We start from the raw sequence: 16846 nt of genomic DNA on the forward strand, positions 1-16846 counted from the left end.
AATCTTCATGTTTTAGTTTGAGTTTTTAGTTTTTTTAATATTTTTTAGTTTTTTTTTAGTTTTAGTTTGAGTTTTGAGTTCTGTGGGAATGAAATATCAAGTAGATTAGAAACGGGTCACACATTTTTAGGAAACCTCTCATTTCCCACAGAGCCCCAGAATAATGTGTTAGTCCAAAAGCATGCTTGATTAGTCATTGTTTTAAATCATGCAGTTGCACTGATCACATGCAGACATACACTCACTCACACTGTCAGGTTGTAAAGTCTTGTTTGGTCAGGTTCACCCCAGAGTCAGTCATTGACAGTGCCTTCTCAAGTCACACTGTCCAGGGTCAAAGGTCATTTGGTCTCAGTCTTTTTGGCCATGTGTCGTGCTCTGCAGAGACTTTGATATTTCAGCTTAGGCCAGTATCCTTTGTCTACAAAAATCAGTCATCATTTATTAATTCACGATTACAACTATAATTTTCCAGATATCTCTAACTTTTCATTGGGACAGCTGTTTCCCACATTCCCTGCAACTTGGTACAAAACTCACTTCCTTATAGTACTACTACTGCAGTTCATTAACACCTAATCTTATATTAAAATGTCTAATAGATCAGAAACTTGTGCATATAATTATTTTCTTGAGTCAAAACATGATTAGGATCTGTAAAGCTCTGCTATGTATTTCATAACTCATTATATTAATTTATCTTCAATTCTGGTGCACTTAAAGAACAATGTTACCCTCTTTAACAGTGCGTGGAACCTTGGGTGTCCGAACATGCAACAATTACTCCTTCCTTTTATCAAGAATTTAAAAACAGAAGTCATTTCGTATGTCCATCCGAAAGCCCTCCTATGGTAATAACAATGCCACAATGGTGAAACCAGTACCTCAAATTGAAATACTATATTTGGTTTAGAACGTGCTTTCCCTTCAACATGACCTATATAAATACATATTTGTCTGATCTTATAGAGATGTTACTAAAACTCTCCCTTTGAACTGATCAATACTGTAACAAATTAAAACACTACCAAATTCACACATGAATAAAAACTCTAAAAGAATAATTTGTAAATATGATGAAAAGATTGAAGAATATGGTTATACACTATACTCCTAACTCCCAAACACCCACTACTTAAAGTCTAGTGCATACTTCCATCATGCCCCCCCCCCCCTTTTCCATCAGTGTGTTTTAGGATGATTTTTCACTTCACTCTAATAGTTTTCCTCTTTACTGCTATTTTTTATTTACCAATTGATTAATTCATGGTTAATACATCTTCTTATCTTCACTTATTTATCAAGTCAATTCAAGTTCTTTAAATTTGGTTCTTTAAAATACATTAGTAGATACCTTGTGGAGTATTCACAATAACTAATCCTCTCTATGAAATCCGTTCATCTTTAAGCAGATACTATTTCCTTATTTATCTTTTGTTCATGATAACAATGGTATAACAACCACACGTTTTACCCATAGCTAGTTTCTATAACAAGATTATTATGTGTGACATAATAATCAGATGTCTTGTTTGCTAACCAAGAATATTAAACTTTAATCTTTTCAGTATTCCAGACCATCATTTAAACCAGCAGCCTCTTATCTAAACACTAAGCATGAAGGTTTCTACACCACCCCCTGGGAAACTCTTGCACAATTATGCTGTAAAATCATTGCATCATTCCTTCAGAGTCTGAACAATCTGAGACAAGCATGTCTCAAGATCTTGTCATAATGAGCACAGTTAGTGATGCAGCTGTAGTTAGTGGCAGGGTCCCCAAAAAAGCTAGGACCGGCCCTGGTCAGTGGGCTCCAAGGAAACTCTCCCTGGCATTGGGATGAGGGAAGGAATCACTTGGCAGACACACGTTGTCCTCTGTACAGCAGAAATCCCCCAAAACCGCAGTACCTCTTCACACCACTGTTGCCTTGGCAACGAGGCACAAGCAACATGTCAATATCTCCTCAGAGATGCGTTCTTTGCACACTTCTTCTGTTTGCAGTGAGCAACTCTTCACCAACACACTGATTCAGAGAACCCAAAAGGTGGTGCAGGAATATCCAATGCTGCTGTAATCACAGCCATTCACAAACATTTGTATCATCTGTTGTAGAACCCAAATACATTAAATCAAATAAGAACTCATTCTCAAAAAAGATAAACGCCATTCTTAAAATGTATAAACGAACAATAGTTTGATTAATATTGATTAGAGTGCACAATAGAAATAAAAATAATTTAGAGAAGAAAAAGAGATATGTTATCTATCAAAACCCAGTTAGATTAACATTCATTGGATGCACACTTTGTTTGTTTGGATATGTAGCACATTAACATTTTAATAGCACTTAATGACTGACTGAATGGAAATGACAATAAATGAAAATGTAAAACGAAAAAAGCGATCATGAAAATGTTTCCAATAAATGAATAAAATGATTTTTGACCACTTTGTTGTTCAGATATATCACATATTTGTAACTAAATGATACATGAATTGCAACAAAACACGGTATAGACTGAGGAGTGACTCCCGTGAGGTTCATGTGTTTTCTTCACTCCGCTGGGAAACTGCTCTCATGTCAAGAAGCATCAGATCAGTGCATGCGCTGCATCGTCCAATCAGTGAGCGATACACAGTAAGGGGGCGGGGCGAGTGTCTGAGTATTTCATCGATGGATGGTCTGGTGGTTCCTCGGTTATAGCTCCTCCATTATCGCTCCTCGTTCCTCGCTCCTCTGGCAGAAATAAGGCCATTGGGACGCTACTCAAGATGGCGCAGACAAATCAACTTCCGGTGATACCGAAGAGCGAGGAAATGAAAAATAAGAGAAGTGAGAAGGGCCCTATGATTGAGGGGCTTTTCGGATCATGGGCAGAATATGTAGGCTAGTTTTCACTGACCACTGGCTCACTCTAGTGGACCGTTGGCGAATTGCAAACTTGTGCTGCACAGAAAACATATTCGTTACAATTATCTTAGTCATTGTTAAAAAACAACAACAACAACAATAACAGTTTGCTGTATTAATAAAGTGGTAGCAATACGAAGTTTATCGTTAACTGTCTCTTTAAATCGACCGAGACGGAGGTCAGTATTTGGCAGGAAGTTAGCTAGCAGCTAACAGGAAGCCGAATTATGAGGACTCATTGAGGCGCAGGAATTGGCAAAGAGCAACGAGTCCAACATTGGTCGTTACAGTCGTTACAGTCGTTACATCTCCCCCTGAAACAGGTAACACAAACAAAGTCTCTCCTTAACGCCTTTAAATATTTATATTCTGCTGTTTGGTTGTGTGTCCGTGGTTTCGTGTGTGTGTTGTGTTTCCATCGTGGCGGGTCAGTGCTCTGCATCAGTACAGACAAGGCTCATGTGCTTAACGTTACTACCAGAAGAGTTGAGTGTATTAATATCCATAACTCTTTATAAGCGTGCTGTTTAAAGTCACTGTCAGTCTGTGCGTTGTGTACCATGGTTACTTGTTGTGACCCAGGTAACTTTGACCTGCAGCTCTAATACGCTTACAGAAGCTTTGGAACACATGCAGGATCTATCCATTTGGGTTCTTGTGACACACACACACTCAGACACACTCACTCCTGAAAGTAGTCACAAGTTGTTACGAGAATTGCCTCAAAGATATTGCTCCATCAAGACCAGACATTACAATAAGCAGGAATACATGTTTAAACATCAGCCTGATATGAAAACAACCTACAAATTAATCACAGGCCTTGTACTATTTGAAGGGCTATAGGAATTCAAGACGTACATCTAAAAATAAGTACACACAATCAAACACTGCAGTTATGTGTGTGCCGGCCTGTCTATCAGCCAGCAGTTTCCTATTTATCAGTTTGAGTCACAGAGGGAGACATGAGTTTAAAAATGATATTGATTACTCAAGAGGACCATGTACTTCAATGCAGTGGCCTGCTCAATAGTAGACCCGCCCAATAAGGTCCTAAGGGAAGAGGGTCAGCCATCAAATCAAATCAAGTTTTATTTATATAGCACATTTATAAACGATCTTTGGTCGAGCCAAAGTGCTGTACATATAATAAAAATAGCCTACGGTAGAGACACTTTACAGCAAATACAACAGCACAGATTGTTCAGAATATCAGTATGAGAAAAACGACACCCTCTATCCATGGACCCTTCAGACTGGAGCCAAGTGGGTCTGCAAATAATTATCGATCAATTCATTTTTTGCACCGTAGATAATCATTATTATTGTAAATATTGCAATAGTAAAAATTGAATTACTACTCGCAAAATTATAATTACTGCACAACATAAAGTAGGTTAGCTCTCTAAAAAAGAAAATAATCATCAATGAAACTCTTAGATCTCTGGCTCCCCCCCAACAATGTTCATACAAATGTGTTTAAAAAGAAAATAATGTGAACAGGACAATGAGCAAAACTCATATTTGAGTGGATTGTAAATCAACTAATGGGCAAATCTTTGACTGATTAACGCTGCAGCATCATCATCGTCTTCATCTTCCTCACCGCAGGAGGAACAAGCAGCCAGCCAACTGTGTTTGAAGACAGAAGCCGCAATGGTGAGTAATTGAGAGAAAAACCATAGAAAGGCAGGGAAATACCAAATGTTAAACTTGTAACAATGTTTCTGGAGACAGTTGACCATCTAACCACTTACAATATTAGACATGGACTAAAGTCTGGCCTCAAACTCATTCCCTTTCTCTCCTAACCCCCCCTCTCTGTGGCAGTCTTCAGCGGTGGATCTCAAGACTAAAGAGGAGAAGGATGCCGAGTTGGACAGACGGATCGAAGCCCTGAGGAAGAAGAATGAAGCTCTGGTCAAGAGGTATCAGGTATGGAGGACTGTTTCACACAAACGCTCACTAAATGTATCTTTGCATCTACCCACAGTTGGTGATACATCTGCACTACACTCACATATATAAATATTAGGGCTGTCAAGTTAACGCGTTAACGCAAAAAAAAAATTACGCCACTAATTATTTTAACGGGATTAACGCATACATTTTTTTTCCTCGGCCGCCCCGTAGTTTCAGAGCGCATCGAGTTTAAAATACCATCTACAAGCTGATGCTGACAGCCCCGCTCCTGCCGCCCGCTTGTGGCAGACCACACTTCCACGCTCACCGGCAAGCACCGACTGGCTGTTGGGAGGACCGGGAGGGTGTGTGTGGCCCGAGCGTTCGAGAGAGAGACCTTACGTGTATTGTTGTTGTTAGCATCTGGTGCTAGCTAGCAGCGCTAACGGATATAAGGAGCTGTTTAAATGAAAACAGAGGAGCGACATTTCGCCGACAACTGCGCCGAGCACTTGACTTTATGCAGGAAGCCAGACAGTGGGACAATGTACGAAAAGTCAGCACACTCAGCACGGATAGTGCGCGCAACATGATTGCAGCGTCCAGGCAGCTCCGGTTCGAGCATATGCCTTGAGTTGCACATAGCTCCAACGATCCATCACACACACACACACACACACACGCACGCACACACACACACACACATACACACACACACACACACACACACACACACACACACACACATACACACACACACACACACACACACACACACACACTTTGTATTGTATTATTGAATGAGAGAGGTTCCAGGTTGAATTGAGGTGAATATTTGTAATGTTCAGAGGTTGTTGTGTTTAATATTCATGAGAATATTTGTCATTGTTCAAATGATAATAAACATTAGCATAAAGCATATTTGTCCACTCATATGTTGATAAGAGTATTAAAAACTTGAAAAAATATTCCTCTAAGGTACATTTAGAACAGATAAAAAATGTGCGATTAACTATGGACAATCATGCGATTAATCGCGATTAAATATTTTAATCGACTGACAGCCCTAATAAATATATATATATATATATAGGGGATTATCACTCACTTTTTTTTTAAAACCAGAAGCTTTTCTTCACAATAACTGCAAAAGATTGGCTTTTACTTTATATATCTGTGGGGGAAACTTCTGAAGCAATTGGAGTCAGGACTCAGAGAGATGAGGAGAGCTGGAGCTTTGATGGCAAACAATGATGGTTTATTTGGAGCTTCGGCCGGAGAATTCACAAGACTTGTCACGGGCCACGGTTTGACCACACGGTTGAGATGCCACAATCAATTCTGAAGAACTCTACCCCAGACCCATGTATTTAGCTAGTTCAGAGAGCATCATCAACATGCTGCATAACAAGATAGAATCATAACACCTCTATCAGCTGACGCCAACAGGCAGGAACAGGGAGACAGAACACTGAGAGCACAGCAGCCAAGGTTCCAGGTGCATGTGCTCAGTCAGGACAGTATGAGCTGATACACTGGGTCAAAGTTATGGGCCTTGGAAAATATTTCCCCAACAATCTATTGCCATTCAATTGGTTTACGGTTTGAATTCAATTATATGGTCAATCCACCAATTTACTAAATAGGGTGGTTAGCTCATTCAATGTTTTTCACCGTATCTGCACTGATTCAAATCCATCAAAATGACCCTAGTGATGTGTAATTAATAGGTACAAAAATAATATTTTGGTTATGGGGTTCGAACATACATGCCCAAAATGTGCTCAGGATTAGCCTTGATAATATATTTTGGACAAATCTGTAGTCTCATATCACTCATGTTGTCACCTGATGTCAATAGGAAATTGAAGAAGACAAGAAGAAAGCAGAGCAGGAGGGCATCGCCGTGACAACCCAGCGTAAACCCCGCCCACACGAGCCGGAGGCAGACAGGAGGAAGACGGACAAAGAGAACTTCACCGTCACAGTCGACCTCTCTAAGCAGACAGGGGTAAGACATGATGTGCACCTGATTTAAATCATGCCACCTCTGCATAGGGACAGTTAATCATGATCACATTCATCCCATAAAACTATATAATATGACAAACCTTGATTTAACCATCATGCCCTGCACCAGCCTTCTGCCTGCTTCTTGTGTTACATATCTCGGGTGGTAGAAACATTTGGAATACATAGGTTTTTACAAACATACATCAAAACGAAGTGCCAGATCATAGTCACGTAAGACATTTGATATGTGTTGTTTTCCAGCTTTAAGCACATTCATGTTAAAAAGGCTGAGTTGTTAAATACAAGCATCATCATCAGAACTATGAAGAAACTACTTAATATGAGAAAAGATGAAACGGTGACACCTGCAGGAACATCTGGTTAAAATAACAGCAAAAAGTGATATTCCAATGTAAAAATACAACAACGTATTGTAGAAGAAAGTTGTAGAAACAATAGAAATAAGAGCAAAATATGTCTTTAGTGATAATTGTATTTTTTGTTACACAAACTATTCTAAATATATGATGAACAAAATGAGGTTATATCTGTATGGTGCCTGGTGGAATGTATTTGACAGAAATGTTGCTTTTGTAATTGTTGGAAATAGTGGATTATTTTCTTTGAATAGAAAAAATCTAATGGATATCACAAAAGGCTGAGCTGCAGGGATGGAATAAGAGCGTAAGTGTGGGAGAACAAATGTATTTGGAAAGCACCTTTAATCTTCATTATGTGTTTAGTTTAATAAATTATACATCTGTTTGTTTTAAAAATGTCAAACATCCTGTCAAATGAAGCTCAGCATAAATTCTTTCAGGAAGACTGGTTCCCACGCTTTCATTCACAATTCTCCCTCACTCACTCGCCCCCTTTCTCAATAAGCAAAAGGCGCAACTCACCCCAGCTAACCAATCGGCTGCGTCTTATTTCCCACAGCCAATCAGCACACCAGGCAAAACGTTTAAATCCGCTCTTCTCTCCCCCGTAGCATCGTTCAGGAGAATTGATGCAAGCACAGTTATCTACTCGCTGCGTCACTCGACACGATAAAACAAATCCTGTCCGATTCGGACCAAGATCCCTTCCAGGAGGATTCGATCCCAGCAACATCTGCGAGACTGCTTCCACATCCTCAGGCGGCCGGCGCACCAGCGCCCGGTTAGCCTCCCAAACCGGCTCCCCCTCAGCAGAGACAGGCTTTCTCATTTCTCAACTCGACGAGCAGGGCATCTCCCCCGCTCCAGGCCTTCCCCTTTCTCAGCTCCGCGACTTGGCAGTACTCGCTACAAGCCGTCTTCCCAGGCAGGAGTCAGCCGATCCAGCAGGCCCCCTAACCGGGCGCACACGCAGGGGCAAAAGATCTTGCAAATCAGCCTACGCAGAGGCCCCTCCGGCTAAGAAGAAAAACCCTCTTCCCGCCAACCCTCTCTTCCCAGGGAGCTCCGCAGACCAGCAGACACCAGCATCATCTCATCGCTACAATCCCTGGCCAACTCCCTGCACAACATCGATGCACGGTTGCAATCTCTGGAGAGAGCATCCACCTCCGCCTCTTCCACTATCACTGCAGCTCAATTTTCTACGTCGCTCCCAGGGGTATGGCTAGAAAGGATCCGTCTCGTGTAAAACTCGCGAGAATTTGCAAGTCACGTGGCTGAATGTTTACTTTTGGCAGGCAGCCTTTCAGTTACGATCGTTAACATCAGTGGGCCACAGCAAATTATGGTGAGAAGCTAAACTAACTATTAATGGTGTCAATTACAGGGAGTGTGATTGTTGAAATAGGGTATTAGCGGTCTTGCTGTTCAAATAAGAATGACAACACCGTAGATCACCAACACCATGGTTTATTTTCACTTCCGCAAGACGGGGCCTATGCTCATTCCCTGGCCTCAGCCACTCTAGCCCTACCCCTAGGCAGACCTTACATGCCAAAGGCAGCTAACATTTCAAACCGGCTGAGGGCAAAAATACTACAAGGCAAAGTCATCAATTTGGTCAGCCTCCTTCTACCCTCTCCCGAGTGCGAAGCAAATATTGCCTCCGGGGGAGGAATAACAGCAGTCTTTAAGGCATCAGATCCCCGCCTCAATAGAGACCTTAATATCGGGCAGTTCCTTGTAGCTTTCGGAGTTTACAGGGACGTGATTTGCTCAGTTTATCCCGAGAGAAGACACGAGCTAGACTGCTACTTGGCGCTAATCGGGGATCTAAACCAGAATTACGCAAAACGTATTCCTGCATTACCATAAAAGCTTTCCTAGACCCTCCATGCGACAACTCCGGCACGTCCATTAACAAACTTAAACACTGCTTCCAGGCGCTCGGAGTTCCTCCGGCAAAAGAGAAAACATCGGGTCCCGTCTCCAGTCTGGAGTTTCTCGGCATCACCCTGAACTCCATCGATATGAAGGCATCCCTTCCCTCCGACAAACTGCAGCGCATTCGAGATATAGCGAAATCCCACAGCGAGGCAAAAAAAACAACAAAAAAAAAAACTCACAGAACAAAAACTGCTCTCTCTCCTCGGGCACCCGAATTTCGCCACGCGCGTCATCCCGCAAGGGCGCTCCTTCATCTCCCGCCTTCTCACGCCGGCGTCTTCCGTCAATAATCTCCACGACCTGATTTCCCTAGACGAGGGCTGCCGCTCCGATCTACGCTTCTGGTCCCACCTCCTCGACCACTGGAACGGCATCTCGTTCTTCTACGATGACCTGGTGCATTCCTCTGACTCCCTGAGGTTTTTCACAGACGCGGCCCCTTCCGCGGGTTTTGGGGGGTTTTCCAGGGAGAATGGTTCGCAGGCTCATGGCCGTCCCCCATCTCCCGTCTCGCTCCATCCTCCGCAATGCACGAAATGTACCCTGTAGCTTGTCACGTATGGGGCCATCTCTGGACACACACAAACGCATTTCAGTCCTATGCGACAACGAAGCAGCAGTATGCGTCATCAATAAAGGGTGGTCTTCCGCTAAAGACATGATGCCCTTTATGAGAAGCATCACATGGTCTTCAATCACTCATAACTTCATAATTTCAGCTTGCCACGTTCCTGGTCACCTCAACACTTTCGCTGACGCTCTCTCTCGTTCAACTTTCAGGCTTTCCGGAGAATCTGCCCAGACGCCAATCCACGACCGATCAGGATTCCCCCATTCCACCTCATAGCTCTATATTTAAATTCAACCCCATCACGGGCTACCTCGACTCAGCTAGAGCTTTATGAGAAGGCTTAGCCAAGTCTACTATCAAAACGTACGACTTTGCCTGGCATACATTTGCCATGTCTTGCGTCACACTACGCATGCCTCTTAAACCCGTTACTATCAACAAGGCGTGCGCCTTTATTTGCTATTGTACGGATGACCGGCATTTCAAGCCCCAGTACATTTGCAGCCTGCTCGTCGGCATCCAATTTAATATCAGATGCTATGACCCCAGCTCCGCAGCATTTTCTCTTATTCCATAGTCAAACTTATTCTCAGATCCGACCGTTATCCACACAGCGTTGGCTAACCAAAGATCTCTCAAACCTTAACACTGGTAAGATACGCATATAACTGGTGGTGGTGTAATTATTAGGGCTGTCAAGTTAACGCGTTAATAACGCGTTAACGCAAAAAAAAATTAACGCCACTAATTATTTTAACGCGATTTAACGCATGTGTATTTTTTTTCCTCGGCCGCCCCGTAGTTTCAGAGCGCATCGAGTTTAAAATACCATCTACAAGCTGATGCTGACAGCCCCGCTCCTGCCGCCCACTTGTGGCAGACCACACTTCCACGCTCACCGGCAGGCACCGACTGGCTATTGGGAGGACCGGGAGGGTGTGTGTATGTGTAGCTCGAGCGAGAGAGAGACCTTACGTGCATTGTTGTTGTTAGCATCTGGTGCTAGCTAGCTGCGCTAACGGATATGGAGCTGTTTAAATGAAAACAGAGGAGCGACATTTCGCCGACAACTGCGCCGAGCACTTGACTTTATGCAGGAAGCCAGACAGTGGGACATTGTACGAAAAGTCAGCACACTCAGCACGGATAGTGTGCGCAACATGATTGCAGCGTCCAGGCAGCTCCCGTTCGAGCATATGCCTTGAGTTGCACATAGCTCCAACGATCCATCACACACACACACACACACACACACACACACACACACACACACACACACACACACACACACACACACACACACACACACACACACACACACACACACACACACACACACACACACACGAAGGCGAATATTTGTAATGTTCAGAGGTTGTTGTGTTTAATATTCATGAGAATATTTGTCATTGTTCAAATGATAATAAACATTAGCATAAAGCATATTTGTCCACTCATATGTTGATAAGAGTATTAAAAACTTGAAAAATATTCCTCTGAGGTACATTTAGAACAGATCAAAAATGTGCGATTAATTATGGACAATCATGCGATTAATCGCGATTAAATATTTTAATCGACTGACAGCCCTAGTAATTATATCTCTCAGATACGTCGTATTACATGCAATGTCTCTCATTCCCTGCCCCTACTGTCTCTCATTCTCTACTCTCGTTCTCTAAACTGGAGCCTCACTCCATGCAACCAAATATACCAAAGGGCCGGGAGATCAGACCCTATTACAAGCCCATCAGCTCAGCGAGCCATCAGGAGCCATACTCCTGCCACATATCAAGGGGGAGATCAGAATATTTTTATTATTTTATTTAATGTTACAAAACAAAAATGACCATGTTCACGTCTTAAATTCATCCTGAGGCCTTAGTTTTGGTTTCAAATTACACAACATCATGTATGTGTTGCTTCTTTTGGGCTTGTTTTCATAGAACTATAGTGGAATGCTGTTTACAGCATTCCACTATAGTTCTTCAAATCTTTATTCTTCCCCTTAAACTTAAACTTAAACTTATTTCAGCCAATACTTTGGCACTCCATAACTTCAGCTTATTTTCAGCTACAGAAACCATTCAAATATTAAACTATTCAGCTTGTTCAGGAATCGATGGGAAAGCTTCAACTTTTTAAAAATATGTTATACTTTTTGAAATATTCAGCTTTTTAAACACTTATTCCCTGATGCTCACGGTCTGGTCATTTTTTGACAAGAGCCATAGTTTTTGAACAGGTGGCAAAATTGTCAGATATAATCCCCAATGCATTCTTATGGGACTCAGTGCTGCAGTTGGTTGACATGGTGTTGCTGGGCAGATTGGAGCCACACACACACACACACACACACACACACACACACACACACACACACACACACACACACACACGTGTGAGTGACATCATCAGAGCAGACACCATGGAAACCTTTGATCTCTGGGTTTACACACACAGGTGTTTGTAAACATTCAATCACTACTGCTTACATTTAATATCTTTATTTAACTCCTTCAGCCTAATTTCAGCTGCAGGAACCATTCAAATATCAAACTATTCAGCCTTTTCAGCACATGATGGGACACTTTCAACTTTTTCAAAATATGTTATACTTTTTAAAATATTCAGCTTTTTAAAGTCTTTTTTTAACATGGAAGTTATTGCAATGCATTTGAGCTGTAACAATTAACATACATACACACACACACACACACACACACACACACACACACACACACACACACACACACACACACACACACACACACACACACACTGTATTGTATGAGAGGTTCCAGGTTGAAAAGGGTTTTCATCAGTTTAGTGTGTGCCATCCAAATTGCTCTGCCTATTCTTGATTAGATTATCTTCATGTCCAGTCTGCCTTTCAATAGGGATGGGCATTTCAATCTTATCATCACTAGGAAATATTCTAGATTCATTCTTTGAAGATCTTTGCTGTTAATAGAGTGCAACAATATAAACAGAGGAAGAGAGTTCCGGCACCTAACGGCTGTCTGGGCCCAGCAAAGTCTCCTTTAAAGTGGAAACAAGGGAAGCAGCTGAATACATCTTGCACATTCTGAGAAGGTGTAGAAAAAGAAAATCTAAAACAGTATGCATGCAATTATTGCAATAGTTATGATAGAATAATAAACTTGTAGGGACATTTTGTCTGACATGTGTGCAGACTTTCAGATCTGAAGTGCTTTGCAGCCTGTGGGGCCCACTCTTTTGGCCCCTAGGCAGGGGTGCCGTCAGGGATTTTGGGCCCCATGAAAAGATATCACATTGGGCCCCACCACCAGGCCCAGGCCACGCCAACCAAGCACAATTGCTGTAACCACACCTCCAGAACCCAACCCACTCATTTATGCTTTAAATAACTCTACCTGTACAGGCTTGCATCTATCTTGTAGTCCAATAACTGCACAATATTTACTGACACTGAGCGGTGAAAATATAACACTGTGCAGACTGCAAATTCTACTGCACCATTCTGCTGCAGTATAATTCACTATTTGATATAACACTAACATTCCTGACAATAGATCTCAATAGTAATCTTTTATGGTGTACATGCCTTTTTAACATTTTTGAATGGAACATTTAAAAATATACATGACCTCTTAAATTAAAATAAAGTGAACATTAACACCAATATTATCATTTATAAAATGCTATAACAAAAAAAATAACATAAGCAGCAGATTTTTTAAATTAAATATACATGCCAACTACAAAATAAGCGGGTATTAAAGTGTAAATGGACAGGGCTGCGGAGCCTAAAGATGGATCTGTTGGTCCTGGCACCAGGGGGAGGGACAACTGATTTAGTATGAATAGCTGCTAAAAATGTACCTGCATTTATTAAATGTCAGCTAAAAGAGGAGTGAAATGAAAAACTTCTGCATTTTCTGTGAAGATATTAACAGTACTTAAAGGTGGGGTAGGTCATTTTGAAATTTTTGAATTTGAAAATACACAACAGGAAAAAATCTGCCACTTCCTTACAGAGCCCCTCCTCCAACACACACGAACGCGCACATGACCAATGAGGGCACGAGATAAGTTTGTGCACAGATGGAAGGCTGACAGGCAGTAGGCCATCCAGTTATTTTAGCCGGGCCAGCTAAAATGGACTACGCTTAGCTAACAGACTAATTTCCACCACTCATGGGCCACACCTACCTTTTCTTTTGAAAAACTGGGTGACATACTGTCACCCTTTAGTCCCTCTCTCTTGTCTTTCTCTCCTTTCTTTTCTTTCTTGAAAGCCTGACTTTGTTAGTCGTTGAGACATCGTACACACGTAAGTGTACTAGCATCCCTCCTCACATGCTCTCACTCTCTGCTAGAAAGGGCCGGTGCCGCACAGCGTTTGGAGGCAGGACCAAACCATTACATGTAAATAGAGGGGGGTGTTCGATGCTTTGGATAACTAACTTTTGGAAGAAAATAAGTTAAATGAATCGTAAGTTTAGTGAGTACATTATCAATATGACGTTATATTAATGTTAATTATTGATGATTGATGAAAAGTTACGTAAACATTTTTTCTTAATGTTCTACATTTTTTTGGGGCCCCTGTCAGTAACGGGCCCTTAGAATCGTCCTAACTTTTCACCCCCTTACGGTGCCCCTGCCCCTAGGGCACCCAGCGCACACAACATTGACATATCATCACCTTTAAGTTGATACTTAGTATTATTCAGTTTGTTGGCTCAAAATCTTGTTCTTCTATTAGCCAGACTGTTCTGTTTCTATTCAAACATCATATGAGAGAAATGTACATTACGTAATCCGTTATTGATCAGGATATTTACGCTGGCGTTGCATCGCTGAGGTTCTTGATAATCAGGCCTAATAGTCTACTTGCCAGCTCATAGTCTATTGTGAACCCGGAAATGTTGAGTACCCCAACGTTTTATGATAGAAATGTATAGTACGGATCCCCCGCACATAGAAACTGCCGGACTTGCATATGTTGGGCAATATGCACAATTGGCATAAATTGCCTTAATTAGCATATGCAGATAACTGCGAAATAAATGGCTTGGCCAATTTAGGCCATTTCTGAGTTTTTTTGGGAGGTTATTGAGGATGTTGACTCCAATTTCTGACATTTTGATGACCAGAAAGTAGGGTTGGGAACCGAAACTCGGTTCCAGATGAGAACCGATAAGAAAATGCTGGGTACCCATACAAAATACACAATTTCGGTTCTGATATACGGGTCCTAAACGCGGTAGACCCTGTATTCCACCGGGTCTGTCTGCGCCGCGGTGACCCGGTGGAATACAGGGGCAGACTTGCCATCTGTGTGTTCTGGAGAATCACAGAACAGCCAGCCGTCAACGGCCCGCTGACGGCCGGCTCGGTTCGCTGATGGCCGGCACAACCCCTAAAAGTCCTTGCTCTACAAGTAAAGATTAAAATATGTGACTGAGTAAATTTAGACAAATTCTCTGTGTGTGTTCCCTGCAGGACAAGAGAGTCGTAAACGATTGGAAACCTGTAACGCCTCGAGCTCGGAAAACCTCAGAGGAGAGTGATGCCCAGCGATGGCCCAGTGACGCCCAGCGATGGCCCAGCGAGGGCCACCGGGGGCCCAGCGAGGGCCACCGGGGGCCCAATGAGAGTCACCGGGGGCCCAGTGAGGGCCACCGCCGTGGTCCCGGTGAGGGCCAACGAGGGCAGAGCGACGGGCACAGAGAGCCATATGACAGCCCCCAAGGAGGTCCCAGTGAAGGCCAGCGGCGGCCAAACAGCGAGCACAGCCCCCAGAGGAAGATGGGGTCAGGACGAATGAGTCGGGGAGGTCAGAGAGGGGGGCGCCAGGAGAGGAGAGAATGGGAGCCCAGGACACCCAGAGAGGGAGAACCTGGGGAGGCGGGAGGACCGGGACGCAGAGGAGGAGGAGGGAGGAGAGGAAGAGGAGGAGAAGGAAGGGGGAGGGGGGGAGGAGAAGGAGGAGAAGGAACACCAGGTGGATCACCAGGTGGAACACCAGGTGGGACACCAGGTGGCCCAGACAGGAAATCCAAGGTGAGGATGAGCTTTATTGATCAAAGTGAATGTGCAGAAAATGGGGATAGAGAGGGGACTAGACTTGAAACCTGGCCACTCAGGAAGAGATACATCAATATGATCTCAATATTGGTCAAAAATAATTGTTATTATCAGTTTCGCCATTATCGTACAGCCCTACTACACGCGTTATACATTTGTTATAAGTTTACATGGAAGAGAAAGTGTTGGAATTTTATTTGACCAAGGCTTCTTTCAGACCAACATTATTCCTGCATGATTAAAGCCAGGCTTGTTCAGCAAAAAAGTTTGAGCCTCATTCTGAAGGCCAAGTTCACGTCCTACATTGTGATCTGTCACTGATGATGCTGCCCTGTGTTTTGGACAGGAGTGGGAGGAGAAGAGGAGACAGAACATTGAGAAGATGAATGAAGAAATGGAGAAAATAGCAGAATATGAGAGAGGACAGCAGGTAAGAGAGTCTCTGTTTATTAAGATTATTATTATTACTATACATATAAAGTGTTTCAACTCATGAGATGGCATCTCTCTTCTCACACTGTTATAATTGTCGGCTTTATTGTTGATCTTGAAACACTTAACTTTCTGAAGAAACTTGTTAAATGCAGAGGTTGCGCTAGACTTTTTCGCTGCCCATCATTTTGAGAGAGAGAGAGAGAGAATTTTTTTTTTTAAAAAACACTTTTATTCACAGAGCAAATAACCAAACGGACACATTGACACACATTGTCAGTTCAGACAACGACTGAAAATAAGATCCTCATTCTCCACAGAACACAAAGCGTTTTTAACCACATGGCCTCAAATTCTCCCACATTTTTTGTTAAGCAAAAGTAACCGTAGTCCGCTTTCAGTCTTGCTTTAACCATCCGCTTGAAAATCGAAACTGCATCGGTATCCAAAGATCCCGCAACTTTATTCCTCCTGCTGAGGTAAATGGCCGTTTTAGCCTGCCCCAACAAAAAATTCAAAAGCTGACTTTTGCACTTTTGCTTCTGGCTGTACCTCCAACCCAAAATGAACATTGACTTAGAAAAAACCACATTAAACAAAATCAACATC

The 16846-nt window shown here is 42.6% G+C and overlaps 1 protein-coding gene across 3 annotated transcripts in view; it reads left to right on the forward strand.

Annotated features, from left to right (window-relative positions):
- Positions 1-2797: 2797 nt before the first annotated feature.
- ccdc9 (coiled-coil domain containing 9) overlaps positions 2798-16846 on the forward strand; it is a 58356-nt gene continuing 44307 nt past the window's right edge. The window contains exons 1-6 of one of the 3 annotated variants that reach the window (XM_034231860.1): positions 2798-3237; positions 4494-4573; positions 4745-4849; positions 6678-6827; positions 15221-15781; positions 16152-16235. In XM_034231860.1, the coding sequence (XP_034087751.1) occupies positions 4571-4573; positions 4745-4849; positions 6678-6827; positions 15221-15781; positions 16152-16235 (903 nt within the window). In that variant the 5' untranslated portion in view covers positions 2798-3237; positions 4494-4570. The remainder of the gene's footprint in view (positions 3238-4493; positions 4574-4744; positions 4850-6677; positions 6828-15220; positions 15782-16151; positions 16236-16846) is intronic. The other 2 variants (XM_034231859.1, XM_034231861.1) reach the window with 2 other exon arrangements.

Source organism: Gymnodraco acuticeps, unplaced genomic scaffold, assembly GCF_902827175.1.
Source record: "Gymnodraco acuticeps unplaced genomic scaffold, fGymAcu1.1, whole genome shotgun sequence".
Classification (NCBI taxonomy): domain Eukaryota; kingdom Metazoa; phylum Chordata; class Actinopteri; order Perciformes; family Bathydraconidae; genus Gymnodraco; species Gymnodraco acuticeps.